The sequence below is a fragment of the Arvicola amphibius genome, chromosome 18, assembly GCF_903992535.2.
Source record: "Arvicola amphibius chromosome 18, mArvAmp1.2, whole genome shotgun sequence".
NCBI lineage: Eukaryota > Metazoa > Chordata > Mammalia > Rodentia > Cricetidae > Arvicola > Arvicola amphibius.
In genome coordinates this window covers 5706028-5727147 of record NC_052064.1, presented here as the reverse complement: position 1 = coordinate 5727147, position 21120 = coordinate 5706028, and the positions used below count along the sequence as shown (strand labels likewise).

At 47.1% G+C, this 21120-nt stretch overlaps 1 protein-coding gene across 4 annotated transcripts in view; it reads left to right on the top strand.

Annotated features, from left to right (window-relative positions):
- Nucleotides 1-20667, top strand: part of Slc26a5 (solute carrier family 26 member 5) — a 36266-nt gene extending 15599 nt beyond the window's left edge. For 2 of the 4 annotated variants that reach the window (XM_038315369.1, XM_038315367.1), the window contains 11 exons: nucleotides 8064-8211; nucleotides 9505-9618; nucleotides 11010-11087; nucleotides 11728-11823; nucleotides 12011-12117; nucleotides 15482-15551; nucleotides 16648-16740; nucleotides 17537-17644; nucleotides 18514-18714; nucleotides 19267-19321; nucleotides 20474-20667. In XM_038315369.1, the coding sequence (XP_038171297.1) occupies nucleotides 8064-8211; nucleotides 9505-9618; nucleotides 11010-11087; nucleotides 11728-11823; nucleotides 12011-12117; nucleotides 15482-15551; nucleotides 16648-16740; nucleotides 17537-17644; nucleotides 18514-18714; nucleotides 19267-19321; nucleotides 20474-20667 (1264 nt within the window). Of the gene's footprint in view, nucleotides 1-8063; nucleotides 8212-9504; nucleotides 9619-11009; nucleotides 11088-11727; nucleotides 11824-12010; nucleotides 12118-15481; nucleotides 15552-16647; nucleotides 16741-17536; nucleotides 17651-18513; nucleotides 18715-19266; nucleotides 19322-20473 lie in introns of all 4 variants that reach the window. The other 2 variants (XM_038315365.1, XM_038315368.1) reach the window with 2 other exon arrangements.
- Nucleotides 20668-21120: the final 453 nt, after the last annotated feature.

Genomic DNA, 21120 nt, shown 5'->3' with positions numbered 1-21120 from the left:
GACAACACATCTTCTTCGTCAAAGACTTGGACTGGGTCTCCCCATTCACCCATCAATGGAGGTCCATTTGTATTCACCATTTAGCTTCTGTGAATAGCTCTACTGTGGGCATAGAGATGCAGATCAGTCTAGAGACTGCTTTCAGTTCTATTGGAATTAATGAATGCGGCAGTTAATCTTAGTTGCCAACAGAATGGGATTTATCCAAAGGATGGGCCTTTAGGTATGGGGATTGTCTTGATTAGATTAACTGGGGTAGGAGGACCTGTCCACTGTTGGTGGCACCATTCCCTAGGCTAAGATCCTAAGAAAGTGGCCACGCACAACTATTCATCATCTTTGCCTCCTGGACACCTATGTAATATGACCAGCCTCCTCAATTTCCCCATCTTAGTGAACTATAACTGGACTACAAGCCAAAATAAACCCTTCCTTACCACAACAAGGCACTGGACGGCGGTATTTTGAATGGTTTTTAGAGCAGCTTGACCATTTAGCAATCCTGCTAACAGTGGGCCTTAGGGTTTAGTAGTCAAGTAAACTAGGGTTTGATGGGGCCTAGGTATGCCTCAAAGATCACATTGCATAATAGATCTTACCCAAGATATCTATGATGAGGGGGAGAAGGGGGATGAAAGGCCATCTCAGAGCAGGGACGTGTGAGAGAGAGACAGAGAGACAGAGACAGACAGACTAGGGCCAGACAGCAAGAACGACTGAACAAGACAGCCTGCCATGATTGGAGAAGGGCTGTTAAAAAGTACAGCTTTCTGTATCAGCTGCTGGTGATGGTGTGGCAGCTGGTACTGAGCTGCTGCGGGCAGGCTCCTTTTGTTTCTTATAAAAGGTGGGGAAATAGGAAAGGGTGTTGGTGAGGAAGGAATGGGGCTGCCTTGCTCTTTAGGCTGCTTCCTGTTGTCTAGGGATGTCAGCATCTTTGGGGACCCAAGAAAGCTGGTATGTTAGCCAAGTCCTGGAAGAGCAGACTGTTTTCTTCGCTATCCAGGTTCTGAAGAACCTTCTGGGGCTAGGAAAGTGCGGGCAGCATTTGGAGCAGTTTGTGAGGCTGGACCACCTGGGGATAGCTGCTTGGAAGCTGTCTGGGATGCAGATTTTTGAGGACCACCTGCAGCTGGCTTGCTCCTCTGCTCTTCCCCCTGCTCGGTCTGGAACTTAAAGACCAGACATATAGACAGTGGGTGGGAAGAGGATCAGATAAAAACAGCCTTGGAGTAGAGAAAAAGAAACAGGGGGTGAGGAATTCTTGGGCATTCTCTAATCATGTGGTTGCCACCTTTGGATTGGTTACCTAAGGGATACTGAGGCCAGATTTGACCTAGAGAGGCAATAAGTTTAGAGGCCTTAAGCTGGGTGCTAGGTGGAGCGGCCGGAGGTTCTTCAAGAGAATGACTGAGGGAAGCAGTATATGTAAATGATGCAGTTCTCATAAGGGGACAGGACTCCAAGGCCTGAAGTCCAAGGCATCCCAAGGACTCAGGGGGACCGAATGAAGTAGGCACAGCTGTATAGTGGGTCATCCCCTCCCCTGGCTAAGTCTGGGGAGAGACTTGGCATTGAGTACCAGAACTTTGAGCAAAGCCAAAAGGTAGAAACCAAGCTCAAAAGTGAAGCCTCGGTCTAGGGAAATGGTTGGTCAGGGAAGAGGGTCAACCATAGTTTTAAAGACTATATAGCTGGGGATACCTCCACCTCCAAGAATACCCAGAGGGATGCCTGGTGCTCCGCTGTCCCTTCCTCAGATTCAGAGAAGCATCTACACCAACTGAAAGGGAGAACTTACCAGTTACCGGTTTGGGATGTTGGACCCAGCAATCGGTAAGCCAGAAAGGGAGCCTGTGGCAGATCCCCGAAGTGGGGCGTGCGTAAGCATCAGTCATCAACACCAGCGTTAGGATTTATGTGACAGGAACACCTCAGTGAAGCAGGGCCAAGGTATGCTATAAAGACCATACCACACAGCGGATCTCACGCAAGAGATTTATTGGGGGAGAACAAAAGCAAGAGCAAGGGAACAGGAGCCAGACTATGATGGCAGGGGGCCTTTTGAAAGGGGCTCCAGCTGGTGCTGAGAGGCTGGCAGCAGGCTGGAGGAGCTCTTGATTTCTGACACTAAGGAGTGGGAATGTTCTTTTCTTTAAACCTTTTGTAAAATCTCTTTTCGAGTGACACAGGATTTTAAAAAAGCAAAAAGTTATGAATTCTAGCCTGAGCCTTTTGTTGTGTATCCTTGGGCAGACGGCTTCTCCTCATAAAGCCCCGTGCTCTGCTGTGTGAGTGTGGCAGCCCACACTTGTTCCTGTTATGGCTGTGACGTGGCGGGAGATAACCCAGGGAGGCCCCGGGTGAGAGCCTGTAAGGCAGGCATCCAGGGCAGGCTAGCTATGCATTCCAGGATTCATCCCAAGCTTTCCCATTATAGTTTATATGCTGGTTACTTCTTTCCTTCCTCTTGACCTATTCCACATTTCTAACATGAATTATTCCATGTATATTTGAAAGAAAAGAGTAACCCACCAGCTCTGCCCAACTCTTCCTGTCCCTGGCCAATTCCCTCTGGCCGTCTCTCTCCAGGCACCTCTAACTGTGTCTCTGTCTTTCTGTATTTCCCTGATGCTCCTCTCCCCCGCCCCCATCCTTTCCCTCCCCCTCCCTCTTTCTCTCTACCTTCCAAAGCAGCAGAGCCAGACTTCTACCCAGATATGGGGCACCAAGGGAGCTGTCCTGTCCAATCAGGCTGTGCCCAGCCAGGAGTCTCCAGAGAGGCAGAGAGGCAGAGTGCTCTCACGCAGAGACTTCCCTCCTCCGAGCCAGTACTCAGGCAAGATTTCCAACTGCAAACATTAAAACCAAAAGTCAGTTTCATGAACATGTTTTTTTTTTTTTAATAGTGACTCAGGGCAAAACCATAACAAGGCAGTAACTTCATTTTCAATTTAGACTGAGAATTTGTAAAAAAAAAAAAAAAATACTTTCATATCCACCATCCCAGTTGAGGCTTGTAGTAACCCTACTGACAATATATATCATTATCCCTACTTTTCATAAAAATTAGCCTCATTTATTCAGCCCTTGTTTAATGAATGCCTACCATGGGCCCGACACGTGGCAGTTACAAACAAAACAAACACAAAAAGAGAAAATGCCCTTGCCCTCTGAGAGCTTTGTGACCTGCCGGACACAAATAGCCAATCAGCAAAAAGATGTAGAGAGAGCTGAGGAGAAAGGATGGCAGGTCAGAGAAGGGCGAGCTGAGTGTCGTCGGGAAGGCTTCCAGGGAAGGTGATATTTCAGAGACCTAGGTAGCTGCTGGAGGAGCAGCAACGGAGCTGGTCCTCTGACACCGTGTTGTCTTCTTCCCTTACCCCACCCTGACTCTCCAACAGGGAGCCCCGTGGTAAGCGTTAGTCTTTGATTCGATCCGGCAGATAATCCTACTCGATTACTAGTTGCAGATAATTTAATTAAATGAGAAAGTCTAACATTTAGATTTCTCCTTTAAATAAACAAAATGAAATGAAAAGCCACTAGTAGGTTTACATCGGTGTCCGTGCGGCTCATCCTCGATGCCTTTCCTCCCACTGGGACCCTGCACCGGGATGCGCTGCCTAAGGGAGTTAAACTTTAAAAGGAAAGCAATGGTTTTGCCTCTGGAAGCTTGGCTACCTGGAAAACTTAACCTCTTGAAATTTACTCAAAACCAAGCAGGTGTTCAGATGTGGCGCACGCACCTGCACTCCCAGCTTGTGGGAGGCTGCGGTAAAGGGAAGGCAAGTGTGAGGCCAGCCTGGGCTACACAGTGAGCTGGAGTCATCCTGGGCTAACAGTTGGGGGCTGGCTGGCATCTTCTTTCCTCATGGCGTCTCCAATAGAACAGTCAACCCTTTTTACATCAGAGGGGAAAGCAGAGGGTTTCCCAGGCTGGGTCACCTTCTCTACGTTCTGTCCATCAAATATGTTGTAGCTTCTGTTTGGGGTCGCTATAACCAAAATACCTAACAGGTTAAAACAAAACAACGAAACAAAACCAGAAATAAAGCAGCGCAGGTTCGTGTTGCTCAGAGTTTCGGAGAGACTTGGTCAGAGCAGGTGAGGGTGGGGGAGGGGCAGCACAGCACTGGCAGCTGGAGCAGGCATTAATTCCACAAGGGGCAGCAAGCTAGGAAGCAGAGAGCACAGCGGAGAACTAGGGGTGTGGTTGACCTTCCAGGTCCTTCCCCTGCTAGCCTATCCTCTATCCAGGCCTACCTCCTAAAGGCTCACGACCTTCAAAGTGCCAGGAGCCCAGAGGACTGGTAGTTCAAACCCTGAGCTATGGGGGACACTGTGAAGTCAAACCGCCGCAGCTTTTCATGCACATTTGGCTCGGAGGCTTCCTCCAGGGAAACCGGCCTGGCTACACACTAGCTACGCACTGGCTACGCACTGGCTACGCACTGGCTACACACACCTACACAAGGATTCCTCTAGAACTTTGGTGAAAGCTCCAGTGATTGCCACTATTGCATTCTGCGTGTCTGCAAAACCAGCACCATAGACACAACAAATTGTGCTGCCAGACTTAAGAAACAGCCAGGGCTGGACGGCCCACAGCAGCGGACATAGCCAGGGCTGGACGGCCCACAGCAGCGGACATAGCCAGGGCTGGACGGCCCACAGCAGCAGACATAGCCAGGGCTGGACGGCCCACAGCAGCAGACAGACATAGCCAGGGCTGGACGGCCCACAGCAGCGGACAGACATAGCCAGGGCTGGACGGCCCACAGCAGCGGACATAGCCAGGGCTGGATGGCCCACAGCAGCAGACAGACATAGCCAGGGCTGGACGGCCCACAGCAGCAGACAGACATAGCCAGGGCTGGACGGCCCACAGCAGCGGACATAGCCAGGGCTGGACGGCCCACAGCAGCGGACATAGCCAGGGCTGGACGGCCCACAGCAGCGGACAGACATAGCCAGGGCTGGACAGCCCACAGCAGCGGACATAGCCAGGGCTGGACGGCCCACAGCAGCGGACATAGCCAGGGCTGGACGGCCCACAGCAGCAGACATAGCTGGTGAAGGCCTGCACGGCTGGACTTGGTGAAACATTTTCCTAGGCCGTCCTTTTTCTGCATGACAACCCTTCATCTCTCTCTCTTTTGAAATAGAAGTTGTAAATAAATGTGCATTCTTCAACTCTGGAGCCTTCAGGGAGAGGGTCACACTCTCGAGGCATTTTTCCTATTGTCCCACCGCTTCCCTGGCTTCTCTTTAATGGTAAGAATCTCTTTAGCAACCTGCTTTATCTGGAACAGCTCTAATGTGCTCTCCGTCCTTTCCTGGACAGCCTGCTCATTTACTTACCTAAATTCTTACTACCCGACTAAAAGCAGCAAGTAATAACCATGCCACAGCTGAACTATCACACTGTCTTGAAGTTTCCTCCACCAAATCATCCAGCCAATTCCTTTCTCGTTCCTCTTCATTCATATTTTCATGACATGACTCCAGCGTCCAGATTCTTGGCCAAGTGCAGCACAAATCACCAATTCTCTTTAGATACCATGTTCCCACCCGAAACCTCATGAGCTCAGCCTTCACATTCACATTTTGAACTTTCAAACTCCCAGCCGAAGCAACCAGGAAGCTCTCTTTAGAATTCTAGGGTTTATCGAGCCCACAGCTTATGGCTCTTCTCTCTCAACGTCGGTTCTAAGGAGCTAAGAGTACAGGATCGGGTCCGGGATAGCGACAAACCATTTCTTGCATACCTTGTAGCTGTGACCAAAGTACCTGGAAGAAACAACGTAAGGAAGGAGAGAGTTGTCCCTTCTGTCCCTTTCAGTCCACCATAGTAGGACAGGTGTGGCAGAATGTCTCCACCCACAGCAGCAAGAAAATGAGACAGTGAATTCTCACATTGTGGATGAGGGAGCAGAACGGCCAGGCCCAAATCAGGGGTGGAAATAGCTTTCAAAGACCTGTCCCTACTGACCTACCTCTGCTGGCCAGGCCTCACTCAAAATAGTACCTCAAACGGGGTGCCAGTGTCCAGAACATGAACCTGTGGGAGGCATTGCATATAAGCGTCAAAACAGCAAGTCTGAAGGCCACCTAGATTTAGTAAGAGAGACACATCTAGACACAAGAAGCAGTTGCGGCTTCTGTGGCTGGAGGCTGAGTCTGAAGCCAATCACTGTGCTTATCAAAATATACTCATAAACAGACCCTGACTGGCTCAGAAAGCGGCGGCTGACTGGTAAGAATCCCAGGCTCACTTTCTCGAACTTTTTTCAAATATCCTGTTGTGCTATCCTTCATTTCAGGCCTAAACCAGCTACCAGGTTGTCCCTCTTTGCAGTCAGACCTTTGGGTTTGTCTTTTCTGTTCTACCTTGGAAAAGTCACTTTACACCTGAAAGTATCTTTATTTTTAACCTACAATTCGGAATATTAATGGTACCTATGAAATAGGTCTGTTGAGAGGAAGAGGAGAGAAGGCCTATGTAAAAAATAACCTAGGCTTAACAGGCATCATGTCCCCTCCCCCTCCTTTCCTCTCTTTCCATATGGAAGGATTAGAAAGGCCCTTCTGGGCCGGGCGGTTGTGGCTCATTCCTTTAATCCCAGCACTCGGGAGGCAGAGGCAGGCGGATCTCTGAGTTCGAGGTCAGCCTGGTCTACAAGAGCTAGTTCCAGGACAGGCTCTAGAAACTACAGGGAAACCCTGTCTCGAAAAACAAAACAAAACAAAACAAAACAAAAAGGCCCCTCTGCCCTTGTAGTTTGACACAGCATGAAAACATTGGTGGAACAGGCAAATCATCCATGATTTTGTGCTCTCAGTGAGAGAACTGATCGGGCTTACACAGTAGTGTAACCTCGTCTGTAAAGTCGGGGTGATGTAAAGTTGGGGTGACGTCAAGTCAGAGTGATGATGTAAAGTCGGGGTGATGTAAAGTCGGGGTGATGTCAAGTCAAGTCGGGGTGATGTAAGTCGGGGTGATGTAAGTCGGGGTGATGTTAAGTCAGATGACATCAAATCTGGGTGACGTCAAGTCAGGATGACGTCAAGTCGGGTGACATCAAGTCAGGGTGATGATGTAAAGTCGGGGTGATGTAAAATTGGGGCAACGTAAAGTTGGGGTGACGTAAAGTCGAGGTGATGTAAAGTCGGGATGGTGATGTCAAGTCAGGATGGCGTCAAGTCGGAGTGACGTCAAGTCACGGTGACGTCAAGTTGGGGTGATGCTTCAGTCACAGTCGATGAGAAATAGTCAAGTAAGCCCAGGCCACAGCACAGAAGACTGCACACACGAGATTGTGACAATTGACTTGCATAGCAAGTAAGTTATCTAACCCCATGCCTTGAACTGAGCAAGATGCCGCTGCAATTCCCACTGTCGCTTCCCCCGTAACTCTGCGGGACGCTCTACCATGTTACCTAGGACAACCACAATACTGGGAAACGCTGGCTCCCAAAGTTGCACCTTAGCTCCTCCAATTTCCACGAGAAACCCAAGGAGCAGTACCGTCTCTCTTCCGTGTTAGAACTCCAAAATGCTGGGATTACAGGGACAGAGGAAGAGCAGAGGGGAGACGTGAGTCTGTTGCTAGGGCAACAATTCTCCACCGAAGCTGTGCTTTTCCCAAACTCTCTCCACCCTGAAGCCTGGCTCGGATGTCTGTGGCATCTGAATACTCCACCGCCCCTGTCTTCACCCTAGGCTTACTTAGACCTGACATCAGGCATGAGGTTGCCCTGCTATAAATACCTCAGCACCTGATCCACACCAATAGCCTATCCCGCAGAAAGTCGCTCCGCAGCATGGACCAGGAGAGGACATGGGCAGCAGGAGGGCCCTTCTTGCTGCCACTAAGAACCAACAAGTACCCGAGCACCGGGCATTGCATTGCATTGGGAGATAATGCTGCTCCCCACGTTCTGCGCCCCCACGTTCCACCCCGCCCCCCGCGTTCCGCCCCCACCCCCCCCACCCCAGGTTCTGTGTGTTTACCCACAGCCGTCGCAGCTCTTGAGTTAAAATCGCCTTGGCTTTTCAGGCTACTCCCACCCGCCAACCCGGACACCAGTCTCTTCCACCTCGTGTATGTGGATGCCATCGCCATAGCCATCGTTGGATTTTCAGTGACCATCTCCATGGCCAAGACCTTGGCAAATAAACACGGCTACCAGGTTGACGGCAATCAGGTAAAAAAAAAAAAAAAATTGTCAGTTTCACACGGGAATTTCACTGGGGCGCAAGCTGCTGGAGGCGTCAAGTTTAGTAGGGAAGCCTTCATTCTGATGCTGGACACATTTGAAGCATGTGTTTAGTTGACACTGCAATGTGTTCCTCCCTCCCTCTCTCCCTCCCACCCTCCATCCCTCCGTTCCTCTCCCTCGCTTCTTCTCTCTCTCCCTTCCACTACTGGGCACACAAGGTCTCACACAGGCTATTGACCTGGAATCTGTTATGTGACCCAGGCTGGCCTCGAACTCACAACAGTCCTCCTGCTCTGGTTTTTTGCTGCCTTCTTTTATGATATAGCTGCCGGTGGGTGTTTAATCCAAACACCACGGCCTGCAATCTTGCTCTGGTGTCTATTTTAGTTCATTGCATTTTTTCCCCACATCTTATGGCAGATTCTTTTCATGTTACAAAATTGCAAATCTTCACATAGAATGAGAATCCTTTCTGAGAAAGGTCAAACAAATACTTCTCTTTTTTATTTTATTTTGTTTTTGAGACAGAGTCTCATTATACGTCTCTGGCTTGCCTGGAACCCACTTTGTAGACAAGGCTGGCCTTGAACTCAGAGATCCACCTGTCTCTATCCCCCTAGTACTGGAGTTAAAGGCGTGCACCACTATCCCTTCGAGCAGACACTTTGTCTTTACACAATGGCATACTGATTGTTTTAAAGGCACAGTCTCACTTTGGAGCTAGCCAGACTCAAACTTGTGGTTCCCTGCCTCAGCCTCCAAAGTGCTGGGATTACAGGGCATGAACCACTCCCTTGTGCCTGTACATGTCTAAAGGAACTAGATACTCCACATTTATATAAAAACCAGCCTAGAAATTCCAAAGTAGCACTTAGAGCAGGACTCACAGGTCCAAAGAAGACACCGGCATGCATTTTGTCACAAGCAACAGGCCACACATCTAAAAGACGCCAGTACTCATGTCTCCAGAACTTTCTCTTTTGAAAAGTATTTTCTCAGCTTTTTTGCAGACTTTTTTTTTAAGGTCCTGTTTGTATAGAGAGTGGGTTTGGGAAGCAGGGAGTAGGTAGGAATCACAGCATTTATCTCCAGCACAATAAAAATCCAGTTCTCCTCCCACTATACGATATGCCGTAATTCCGATTTTGGACTCAATCTAAAGAAACAGCATTTGCGGAGCGAAGGGGCAGCCTGTGCTGCTGACGGGGTGTGTCTAATGCACTCTGGGCTCCTCCCTGAGAGAGACCGTCGCCTTTGCTTTGTTCCCACATGGAAAAGGAGCTCATCGCCCTGGGGATCTGCAACTCCATCGGATCGCTCTTCCAGACCTTTTCAATCTCGTGCTCCTTGTCGCGAAGCCTTGTTCAGGAGGGAACGGGAGGGAAGACGCAGGTGCGTACACGACAGGCCCCTGAGAACTGGCGGTCTAGACGGTGAGTCTCTTGGTTCTGATCTGAATCCAAACAAAGCTACCTGCAGAGCCATGCTCCAGTGAGCTGGGTCACAAATCAGAGAAAGGCATGACTGGTCGAAGCAAATCACACACACACACACACACACACACACACAGGCGCACACACGCACACACGCACGCACACATATACATGCACACACATGCACACACGCACACACATGCACACACGCACACACATGCACACACATGCACACACGCACACACGCATGTACACACACTTGTACACGCATGCACGCACACACGCACACATGTGCACATATGCACACATATGCACACACATGCACACACGTGTACACACATGCACACACGTGTACACATATGCACACACGTGCACACATACACGCACACACGCACACACGTACACGTGTACCCACACATATACACATGCACACACGTGCACATGTGCCCACACGTATACACATATGCACACGCATGCACATGCGCACACATTCGCACGCACGCACATATGCACACACACACACACACACGAATCTATAGAAAGGAGGTACCTTCTCCAGTTAAACTGGAAGTTCCATGACACTCCACCTGCTACAGTAAGCCTTAAATGTTTAGACATGAGATTTATCTGCAAGCCTGATGCTGAGTGTGGCCATGAGGCTAGCTCCATCCAACGGGACGTTCACACGATGGTAGAAGTGTTTATTCTTTGCGCCATTTAACACAGCCGCCATGAACAAGATGTGGCTTCCGAGCACCTGAAATGTGGCTGTGCAACCAAGACCTTTCATTTCAATGTTTAAAAACTGAAATCATGACATGTGGTGTGGTGGGCAGTTGCCATATGGGACAGCAAATGCTAAACTCTGTTCCTGGCCTCAGGTTGGCACCAGTGCCGTTCTCCCCCTCTGACAAGAGCGTTTGGCCAGGATGTTTCTGTAGTTCAGTTCTGTTTAAAAGTTGTAAAAGGAGGCCGGGCGGTGGTGGCGCACACCTTTAATCCCAGCACTCGGGAGGCAGAGGCAGGCGGATCTCTGTGAGTTCGAGACCAGCCTGGTCTACAAGAGCTAGTTCCAGGACAGGCTCTAAAGCTGCAGAGAAACCCTGTCTCGAAAAAAACAAAACAAAACAAAAAAAAAAAGTTGTAAAAGGAACTCACTGTCTAGGAGGGGGAAGGGTGTGGGTCGGAGGTAAAGAGCCACTGTTGTAAGTCTATGTAATGCTTGGGAAGACTTCTTTAAACTGCTATGCTCTTGGTTTTCCCATGGTGAAAATGGCCAAAGTAAGCTCAGCCAGTGCCTACTCTTGACTCTGGTCTCAAAGCCCCTTCCGTGTGTCTTCTCCCGTCCAGCTTGCAGGTTGTCTGGCCTCGTTAATGATTCTTCTGGTCATATTAGCCACTGGATTCCTCTTTGAGTCACTGCCCCAGGTGTGTAGCGTGGGCTTGGTGGGAGGGAGTTCACGCTGTTCCGTTCATGGTTTTGTGGCTGTCTTGGAGGGTTGGGCTTTTCTTCTATTCGCTGTAACCTCAGCAGGGTAGTAATGGCGCCATAGCAAGGACCAGGTCTCGCCCTTCACCTACCGACAGCTGCACATCCTTGAGGTCATTTTCCTCATCTACAAAGGAACATTTGGGCAGGCTGACCCCCAAGACACCTTCTGTCTTTGACCCTCAGTGACCTTACATTTTCATTAAAATTCTGAGATGACCTACAACAGTTCGTTTATTTGCTGATTGTATTTCATCTAAGAGAAATCAGGAAAAAAGGATGAAGTCATAATGAGGGAGACTATAGATGAAATAGTTCCTATGGCCGCAAATTTTATCCTAGACCTCTTGGCTGTCGTGCAGATTTTCTGGTAGGGCACACACGTGGTTTTCTAGGGCCAACTTTAAATGACCAAACGCTGGAAATCCTGGTGCCCACAGCTTCGAAGGTGCCCCGAGTGCCCCATAAGGCTAGGCGGGACAAAGGGGCGGACCGGGCAGAGGGAAGGTGGTGAGAAGCCAGCAACGGAGGCCCTGTGGTCCCCACCGGAGAGACAGGGGCGACTGTGCTGTGTTGCAGGCTGTGCTTTCGGCCATCGTGATCGTCAACCTGAAGGGGATGTTTATGCAGTTCTCAGATCTGCCCTTCTTCTGGAGAACCAGCAAAATAGAGCTGGTAAGTAAAGGGGGTTGTGCGTTAGAGGTCTGCAGCTACCAGCAGCGCAAATAAACGCGTGAGGAAGACATTAATGCAGTGAATTTGTTATTCAGGTGAGGCGTGCATGTGTGCGCACGCATGCCTGCGTGTGTGTCTTATGGAATTATTAACATGATTCTCTAGAAGCCTTTCGGCTTTCCTTTAGACCATCTGGCTTACCACCTTTGTGTCTTCCCTGTTCCTGGGGTTGGACTATGGACTGATTACGGCTGTGATCATTGCTTTGCTGACTGTGATCTACAGAACACAGAGGTGAGTGCCCGGCTGACGCGGTGCAAGTGTCCTGATGTTGCTTTTTACTCTTTGGGGGCCTTCCATCCAGCCCTCAAATAAATACGCACAGAGTGTTATTACTACTTATAAATGCTCAGCCTTAGCTTGGCTTCTTTCTGGCCAGTTTTTCTTAAATTATCCCATCTACTTTTTGCTTCTTGGCTTTTACCTTTCTCTGTTTCTGTGTATTCTTTTATGCTTCTTACTCCAAGGCTAGCTGGCTGTGTGGCTGGGTGACTGGCCCCTGAAGTCCTCCTCTCCTTTTCTTATTCCTTCATCTTTTCTCTCTTTTTCTCCTGCTATTTCTTCTCTCTGCCTGCCAGCCCTGCCTATCCTTTCTCCTGCCTCGCTATTTGGCCATTCGGCTCTTTATTAGACCATCATGTGTTTTAGACAGGCAAAGAATCAAAGCTTCACAGAGTTAAACAAAGGCAACATAAAAGAAAGGAAGACATCTTTACATCATTAAACAAGTGTTCCACAGAATAAGCAAATATAACACATCGTAAAATACTTCACCATCGGTGTTCTTCACCACAGCTGAAGTTAAAATGTGACTAGAAGAAGAAACTCACAGTTGGACACAAGCCTGGCATGTTCAGGGCCCTGGATTCAAGCCCCAACACCTGAAGGGGCGAGGGGGATGAAAATAATTCCATATAGTTGTGTGAGATGCTCTACTATGCCACGGTTGGAGGAGACCTGGCAAGGGTCTTATTCTGAGAGCCTGAATGTTACCTTCGTCCCTGCTTGCTCCTCCTCTTCTGAGTCCATCACGGTTCGTCAACACCATGGCGCTATCTCTGCGCCTGCTTTTGCAGGTTCTAGATGCCCCTCCACTCTGAGCTGCTGGGCTCTGTCATCCCTTCTTCCTGGTGAGAAACTGGGTCCACTGGGGAAAGCATAGAACAACCTTTCAAAACAAGAACTTCACATGTGAATAAGGGGAGCAGAGATGTAGGCACCTTACAGTGGAACCACCCACTCAGCTTAGGGCAGTGCCCTTCCCACCTGTAATACACAGGTCAGAGGTCAGTCTGCCTGTAGTTACAAGTCACAGGATGGTCCTTTAAGTTTTGAAAGACCCTTTGTGTGGTATTATTGGGGGATGTTAACCCTTTGCCTGCAGAATAGCAAATGCTCCTGCTGTCTAGGTAGGAAGTGAACATTTTCATCATTGAAATGACATAAAAGAAAAACGTTCTCAGTTGAGAACAGAGTTAACTACTTTAATTAACACATTTTAAAACTATTGTCCATTTTTTACCTTTTTAATTGTATCTTATGTGTGCAAGTGTCTTTGCCTGTGCATATGTCTGTGCACTGTGTACACACCCAGTGCTACGGAGAGCAAAGAAGGGTGTTGTATCCCCTGGGATGGGAACTGTAGACAGTTGAAAGCTGACTTATGGGTGCTGGGAATCAAACCAGGGGCCTCTAGAAGAGAAGCAAGTGCTCTTAACAACTGAGCCATCTTTCTCCAGCCCCCTGATGTCCATTTTCTCTTAAAGACGTTTCCCCCGTTGTTATGCAAGCTCTTACTGGAATATAGAGGAGTTCCCTCTCTCAGAGCTCTGGTAGGTAGTGTGCTTAAAGATACCTAGGGGGCCGAGGGTGAAGCTCAGGGGTAGAATGTGTGCTTTCCAGAAACAAGGCCCCTGACCAGCCCTCAGCTCCAGGACAAACAAGGTCTGTATCCTCTGACAAACCGCAGGATAGAATCTGGGAAGTAAATGACTTGTTCTCTTTAACTGAGCCGGGTTTCATGATTTCTTATCAACGGTTGTTCTTTGTTTTATTTCTTTAATGATACACTTCTTTGTCTCCCTCAAAATAATTAGAATTGAGTTTTATATCCTGTCCTTTTTGGTTGTCCTGGAATTTTGCAGGTTGGCATTTGGGAGACCATCACTCAAAATACCTGTCTATTCTCAGTTGCTTCTTATTCTAGAATTAGGGCACCTATCCAGGAGCCAGCTACTAACACATTAGTTTTGGTGTGGTCTTAGTTATGGTTTCTATTGCTGTAATGAAATAACATGACTAAGAGGAAACTGGGGAGCAAGGGTTTCTTTGGCTTACACTTCATTGAAGGAAGTCAGGACAAAAACTCAAACAGTGCAGGAACCTGGGAGTAGGGGCTGATGCAGAGGCCATGGAGGGGTTCTGCTTACTGATCTGATCCCCGTGACTTGCTCGGCCTGCTTTCTTATAGAACCCAGCCCAGGGATGGCCAGACCCGGAATTGGCTGGGCCCTCACAGATCTATCACCAATTAATAAAATGGCTTAACAACAGCTTGGTCTTATGGAAGCATTTTCTCCACCAATGTTCCCTCCTCTCAGGTGCCTCTGAAAGGACACAAAATAACTCTCCAGCAAAGGCATGTTCCAAACGCGCGGGTTCCCTCCGAACGCAGCCCAGAGGAGAAACCTGCGTTCTACAAACCATTCCTAAGCATCTTTCCCGTGAACTTTGGGCGCTATTGCTACAAAGGAGTCTTTCTTTCACCTAAAAGTCCGTGCTTTCGTCAGCTTCGGAAAGCTTGATAAAATAATTATAATCTTCCCTGAGTTGATAGTTGTTGAGGGTCTGCCATGCTGCCCCCAGACAGGCGAGGCTCTCAAGCTGTTGTGGTCAAGAAGACATTATCCTTCCTTTCTACACATTGGTCTTCCTCTGAGGATGAAGGCATGGAATAGTGATGTGGACGATGATAATTAGTAAGAGTGGCAGTAAGTGACTATAGCTGTCTACATGCCTAGCTCCTTGTGAAAATCAATGTTTTATGTCTTTCCATCCACACAGCCCAATGACTTAGCATCCCCACTCCACGCATGTAGAAACTCAGTCCTAGGATGACTGGGGAACGTACTCCACAGCCTGTGATGAGACAAGGATTCACATATGGTTTTTCATGGATCTAGAGGCTGGTTCTTTCCGTTTGGTTTTTTAGACATGATTTCTCTGTATCACTGGCTGTCCTGGAATTCACTCTGTAGACCAAACTGGCCTCAAACTCAGAGATCCGCCCACCACTGCCTCCCAAGTGCTGCACACCATCGCTGCCCAGCTTCAGAGGCTGATTCATAGAAGTTTTATCATCTTCATCAAACTAGAACATACAGTTATGCATGCTGCAGGAGGTGCGGCAGGCTCCACAACCAGCAAAGAAAACCGATGAATGTTTATGAAAAGAGACTTCTTCACTCTGGGTACCCACTGACCTCTGCTGGGACCAGTAGGATCTAGACCTGTACAGAAAGGGTGCCCAAGCACTCCAGGGGTCAGGGTAACTCTTTCCTCATTTGCCAATTGAATTGCTCCTTTGCTCTCTCTGCAGCCCGAGCTACAAAGTCCTGGGGCAGCTCCCCGACACCGATGTATACATTGACATAGATGCATTTGAGGAGGTAGGACCTTTCTCTAATACCTTACCTGAGTGTGAACATGTGGCGGGGGAGTGTGTCTACCTACGGGGAGAGAAGAGGAGACATGAAAGACGCAGTTTCTGCTCACTCTATTAACACCTAATATACCTGAGGTGTATGAATTACCCCACGTCCAGATGTTTGTTTTTAGTAAGAGTGGATCTATAGAGTGCACATGGTAAGAATACTATGGCTGAGGATATCTTGTGTGCACATGGCTGTCTTTTGATGAGTTCAAACCAACGGAGAAATGCCAGTGTTAGTCACGCTAAGACCTACGCGGTGGGATGGCGGCCCTTACCCACTTCATCTTCAATAGTTAGATAGAACCTCAGCATTCTTTGATTTTTGATGTTCTTGTCATCTGAAGAATCTCAAGGACTTTATAAAATCTTTGAAAGATATTTTATTTGTTTTCTGCTTGGGGAAAGACTGAGATTCAATGTAAGCTGTTGGGAAATGAGCCTGGTGTCAGAATAGACATTTCTCTATTAATTACTAAACTCTAACTAGCATCTTCGGGTTCCATGAGGCTTCTGGAGAAAAAAAATTCACTATGCTTTGAGTTGAATTGTGCGTCCAACCAAGTGAATCTGTGTTCACCTCGTTGGCCTGAGCTCCCCATCTAGCAACAGCCTGGCCTTTCATCTCCGTTTTCTTTCCTCCTTTGGGTGATTTTTCCAACTCTTCCTTGTGTTTAGTGGTTTTAAAAAAAGAAGCCAAGATTAACTCGTAAAATAAATAGGAAGATGTGTGTTTTCTAAGCTTTCAAATGAGGCCTGGCAGTCAGTCCTGCGGTCCCGGCTCCTCGTGAGGCGGAGGTGGGAAGGTTGCGTCAGCCCAGGAGAGGAGGCCAGGCCTGGGCAACAGAGCCCCACACGAAGCCTTTTCTTTGAAACTCTCAGAGTTTTCGTGGAGTAACATAATTTTATCTAAACACGGTAAGCGGGCCCTTCACACACTTTCTGTTGTCAAGGGCCTGTTTCTGTTTCATCTCCATGTTGGAGGAGGGAGCCGACTGCAATCTTGATTCTGAAATATACCCAGCTGTTAAAACCGTTAATGTTTTACCTCTCAGGTGAAAGAAATTCCTGGAATAAAAATATTCCAAATAAATGCCCCAATTTACTATGCAAACAGTGACTTGTATAGCAACGCACTAAAAAGAAAGGTGAGCGGCTTTTTTTTTTGATTATTCATTAAGAGTGATAAATAAAAATAAAAACAAAATTTTGATTTTTTTTAAAAATTAGAAACTAAAAGTTGATCGTTTCTGAGGAGGGCGTTGTGGGTTGGAAGAAAGTAAAGAATTGCTTCTCGACCTAAAGAAAATCCACTATATTAAGCTTTTGGGGGTTGTTTTTGTTGTTGTTTGTTTGTTTTGTTTTGTTATTTTGTTTTTCAAGATAGGGTTTCTCTGTGTAGCCCCTGGCTGTCCTGGACCTCACTCTGTAGACCGGGCTGGTCTTGAACTCAGAGATCCACCTGTCTCTACCTTCTAAGCGCTGGGGTTAAAAGCGTGCACCACCACCGCCCAGCTATTTTCAACAGTTTTAAGTGCACCGTGCAGTGTCTGTCGTTGGTTAAGCAGCCATCGGCTCATTCCTTCATCACGTGCATTCATTGAAGAAAGAGAAACATAATCTCACTCTCAGGCCCCGTGGGCTGTGATCCCAGCTCAGCCTTCATTACCCTCAAGGACAAGCTGAAGAATCTCACGAGTCCACATTTAGTAAATACCACTTGTTTCTCCAAGTTCTTTAGTGTCTGCTGGTCTTAAATAAAGAGTCAGACCAAGAAAATAACTAATGGCCGTCACTCAGTTGAGGGCATCTGAGGGAAAGGTTGGGAAGATAACGTATCCCAGCATGCAGTTGGCCAGGGTGAAAGAACTGGGGATTTGGTGGCATTCGGATGGGTCCTTGGGAGCTATGAAGTGTGACTCTGCCTACCTTGTCCTTGCAAAGACTGGCGTGAACCCGGCACTCATAATGGGAGCGAGAAGAAAGGCCATGAGGAAGTACGCGAAGGAAGTTGGGAATGCCAATGTGGCCAATGCGACCGTTGTCAAAGTGGTAAAAGTTCTTGTCATTTCTCCTTTTCTCTTGATCTGCATGGCCTCCATCTTTAACCATGTTAAAATCTAAACATGGCATGAAGTTACGAACACGGGGAAGGCTCTAGGCTTCCTCTATGTAAATACGTGGGAAGGCTGGGTGAGCTGGTGCCCATCAGGAGGCAGAGGCCAGCCTGAGATGTATGAGATCCTGTCTCAAAAGCAAAATAAACAAGAACGCGATATGGTCATTTATGAGGAAGCTGATGAAATGAGCCATGAGAGCATTGTTTGAAAAGTTAAAATAACACAGTACCTTGATAAATTTGACACTATACTTTATTCAACTGATGATTCAAAACCCAAAGACTAGTTTTTGCAGTTAGACTTCTGCTAATGCGGCCTGTCAGGCTGACGTCAGTAGGGACTATTTTCTAAGTTGGAAGGAAAGTGGGAACAATGACTGAAAAGAATTGTGTGCTCAGACTCAAATAAAGGGGTGTGTGTATGGCTGAGGAAACTTAGCTAAATCTGAATAAATATACATACATACTGAGTTTTGAGAACACGTGAGTTTATTTTCATTATAAATCTTTCTTATAAAAAAAAAGGTGAGTTGTTTAGAAAATCCATGACTTCTGGTGCTGGGGAGGTGGCTCAGCAGTTAAGAGTGTTAGCTGCTCCTCCAGAGGTCCTGGGTTCGACTCCAGCACCCACTTGATGGCTTGCAGCTCCAGTCCCAGGGGTATGATGGCCTCTCTGGCCCCCATGGATACTGCACACACATGGTGCACAGACATACATGCAGACATACCACTCACATACGTAAAGTAAATAGTTAACTTAAAAACATAAAGGAGAAGATGTATGGCCTCAATTTTGACACAGGATGCAGAGGTGGATGGAGAAGATGCCACGAAGCCCGAAGAAGAGGATGATGCAGTAAAATATCCCCCGATAGTCATCAAAACAACATTTCCTGAAGAGATGCAGCGATTTATGCCCCAGGGGGAAACTGTCCACACTGTCATCCTTGACTTTACTCAAGTCAATTTTATCGATTCCGTCGGAGTAAAAACTCTGGCCGGGGTAAGTACCACCTGGAACAAGTGTCTGTCCACCCAGCTTTCTGCCAGTCACCTCAGGGGCAGGGACCTGTTCCTTGTCTGTCAGTTCTTACTCTGTGGATGCTTTTGAAACTTCTGGTTATGGACATTTTTCAATGTGGAGTATAATCTAATGATCTTCATGTACAGCCACACTCAGCTGCAGCAATTAACAGCTTATGGCCAGTCTGCCTTCATGAGTTCCCAACACTACATCCTAGATGTCGCGTTATCTGTCCGTATCTTAGTATCTATCTCTATAATATTTATTTAAAAATCATTATCATAGTACCTTTATTACACCAAAATAAAATTTAATAATGCTTTGATACTCTTAGTCACTGTTGGCATGGAAACCAAATAGGTACAAAATTACTTTAGCTTATTAGCCTAAAGGTGTGAAACTGCTGAGGCTAAGAAACTTGAGTAAATGGACCTGAGAACCTCTCGTATCTTTAACACCTATCAGTAGAAAATGACATGCACGTGAAGCAGGGCCAAGAAAAGTTAAACTTGGTTTCGATATCGTTTACAGATCGTGAAGGAATACGGAGATGTTGGTATTTATGTGTACTTAGCCGGATGCAGCCGTGAGTACACCTTAGAATGGGAAAGCCTTTTTATTTTTGATTTATTTATTTTATGTGTATTGGTGCTTTGCCTGCATGTATGTGCATGTACCATGGGCATGCCTGGTAGCCGCAGGGGTCAGAGGAGGGATCAGAACCTCTAGAACTGTAATTATGAATTGTTGTGAACCACCGTACTGATTCTGGGGTCCAAACCAGGGTCCTCTACAAAGGCAGTGCCTGTGGCTCTTGAGCCATTTCTCCAGCCCCTGGATGGAGAAAGCTTTAATATTCTCATTTTTTTGTTGGTTGGTTGGCTGGTAAGATTTTATTTATTTTTTTTAATTAACTGCACTTGTCTTTTTTCCCTATAATTTAAACTTTTCTATAGAATAAAAAAAAATCACTCCTCTGGAAAATCACCATAAAGCCAGTTTTGAAATCAGCTAGCTGCAGGTGTTGAGACGACCTTCTGGCCTAGAGCCGGAAGACAGGAGTTGGTCAGGGTTTCCTGTTTTAGTAGCTACTACACACAAGTCATAATTCTGTCGGTCTTTCTGCTAGTTAGGACTTCCATCCAGTGGACTAGCTTTCCTGCTGCTTTTGTTTTATATTATATCTTGGTTGAGAAGGTGCTTAAAAACAAAATCTACACAAAGACATCATCGTCATTATTAATCTGTGAAGTCGGTGAGAACAGGAACGCCAGCAGCACATTTCAAAGGCGCCTGGCAGAGAACAGGTTCTCACTGAGGAAGCAGTGATGTGTAAAATGGAGCAGCCCCCATGGAGAGCAAACAGACAACAGCTTTTGAGTTACAAATTCAGCCAATTCGCATCTTCCTGTAGACACCCAAATGGCACACTTCATTTGTCCGTTACCTCATCACCTATAAAACAAAAGACTAGAAAAATCTTCAGTGTCAAAAGGTGGTCTTTAACACCAGCCTTCAGGAGGCAGAGGCAGAGAACTCTGAGTTCAAGGCCAGCCTGGTCTACAAGAGCTACTTCCAGGACAGGTTCCAAAACTACAGAGAAGCCCTGTCAAACACACACACACACACACACACACACACACACACACACACACACACCACACCACACACACACAAAAAAAACCCAAAGACAAAAACAAACTGTGGAATGTGAAATATGTTTCTTTTCTTTGTATAGCACAAGTTGTGAATGACCTCACTCGCAACCGGTTTTTTGAAAATCCCGCCTTAAAAGAGCTGCTGTTCCACAGTATCCATGATGCAGTCTTAGGCAGCCAAGTCCGAGAGGCAATGGCCGAGCGAGAAACCTCAGCTCCCACTCCCCAGGACGACATGGAGCCCAATGCCACACCCACCACACCCGAGGCATAAAGGACCTGCATGGGGTTGTATGCCTCTCCTGAACTCTGGACTTACACACTTCTCCTTTCCACCCCAGAAAATTTTAGTAGTTAAGGGTGAATGATAAGATGTATCTAATACTTGTGTTGTTTTAATCGAATGTTTCAAAGATTAACTGGCCTTTTCCACTTATGCAGTGACTTTTCTATTATACCTTCGTGTTATCTTTGCTTTGTTTTTTATTTTCATTCTCAACTTCTGATTTATTATCTATTAACCTTTAGAAAGGTTACAGATCACGTGAAACGACAAAATTAGCAAATGTTTTGAAATCTGTATATAAAACATAAATTACTTCTAATTTCAAACTCATTTTTTTGTACTACTCAATCTAAGAGAAGAAAATAAAGAAGAAAGAAAGGGAGGGAGGGACAGAAGGAGGGAGGGAGGGAGAAAGGAAAGGAAAGAAGGAAGGAAGGAAGG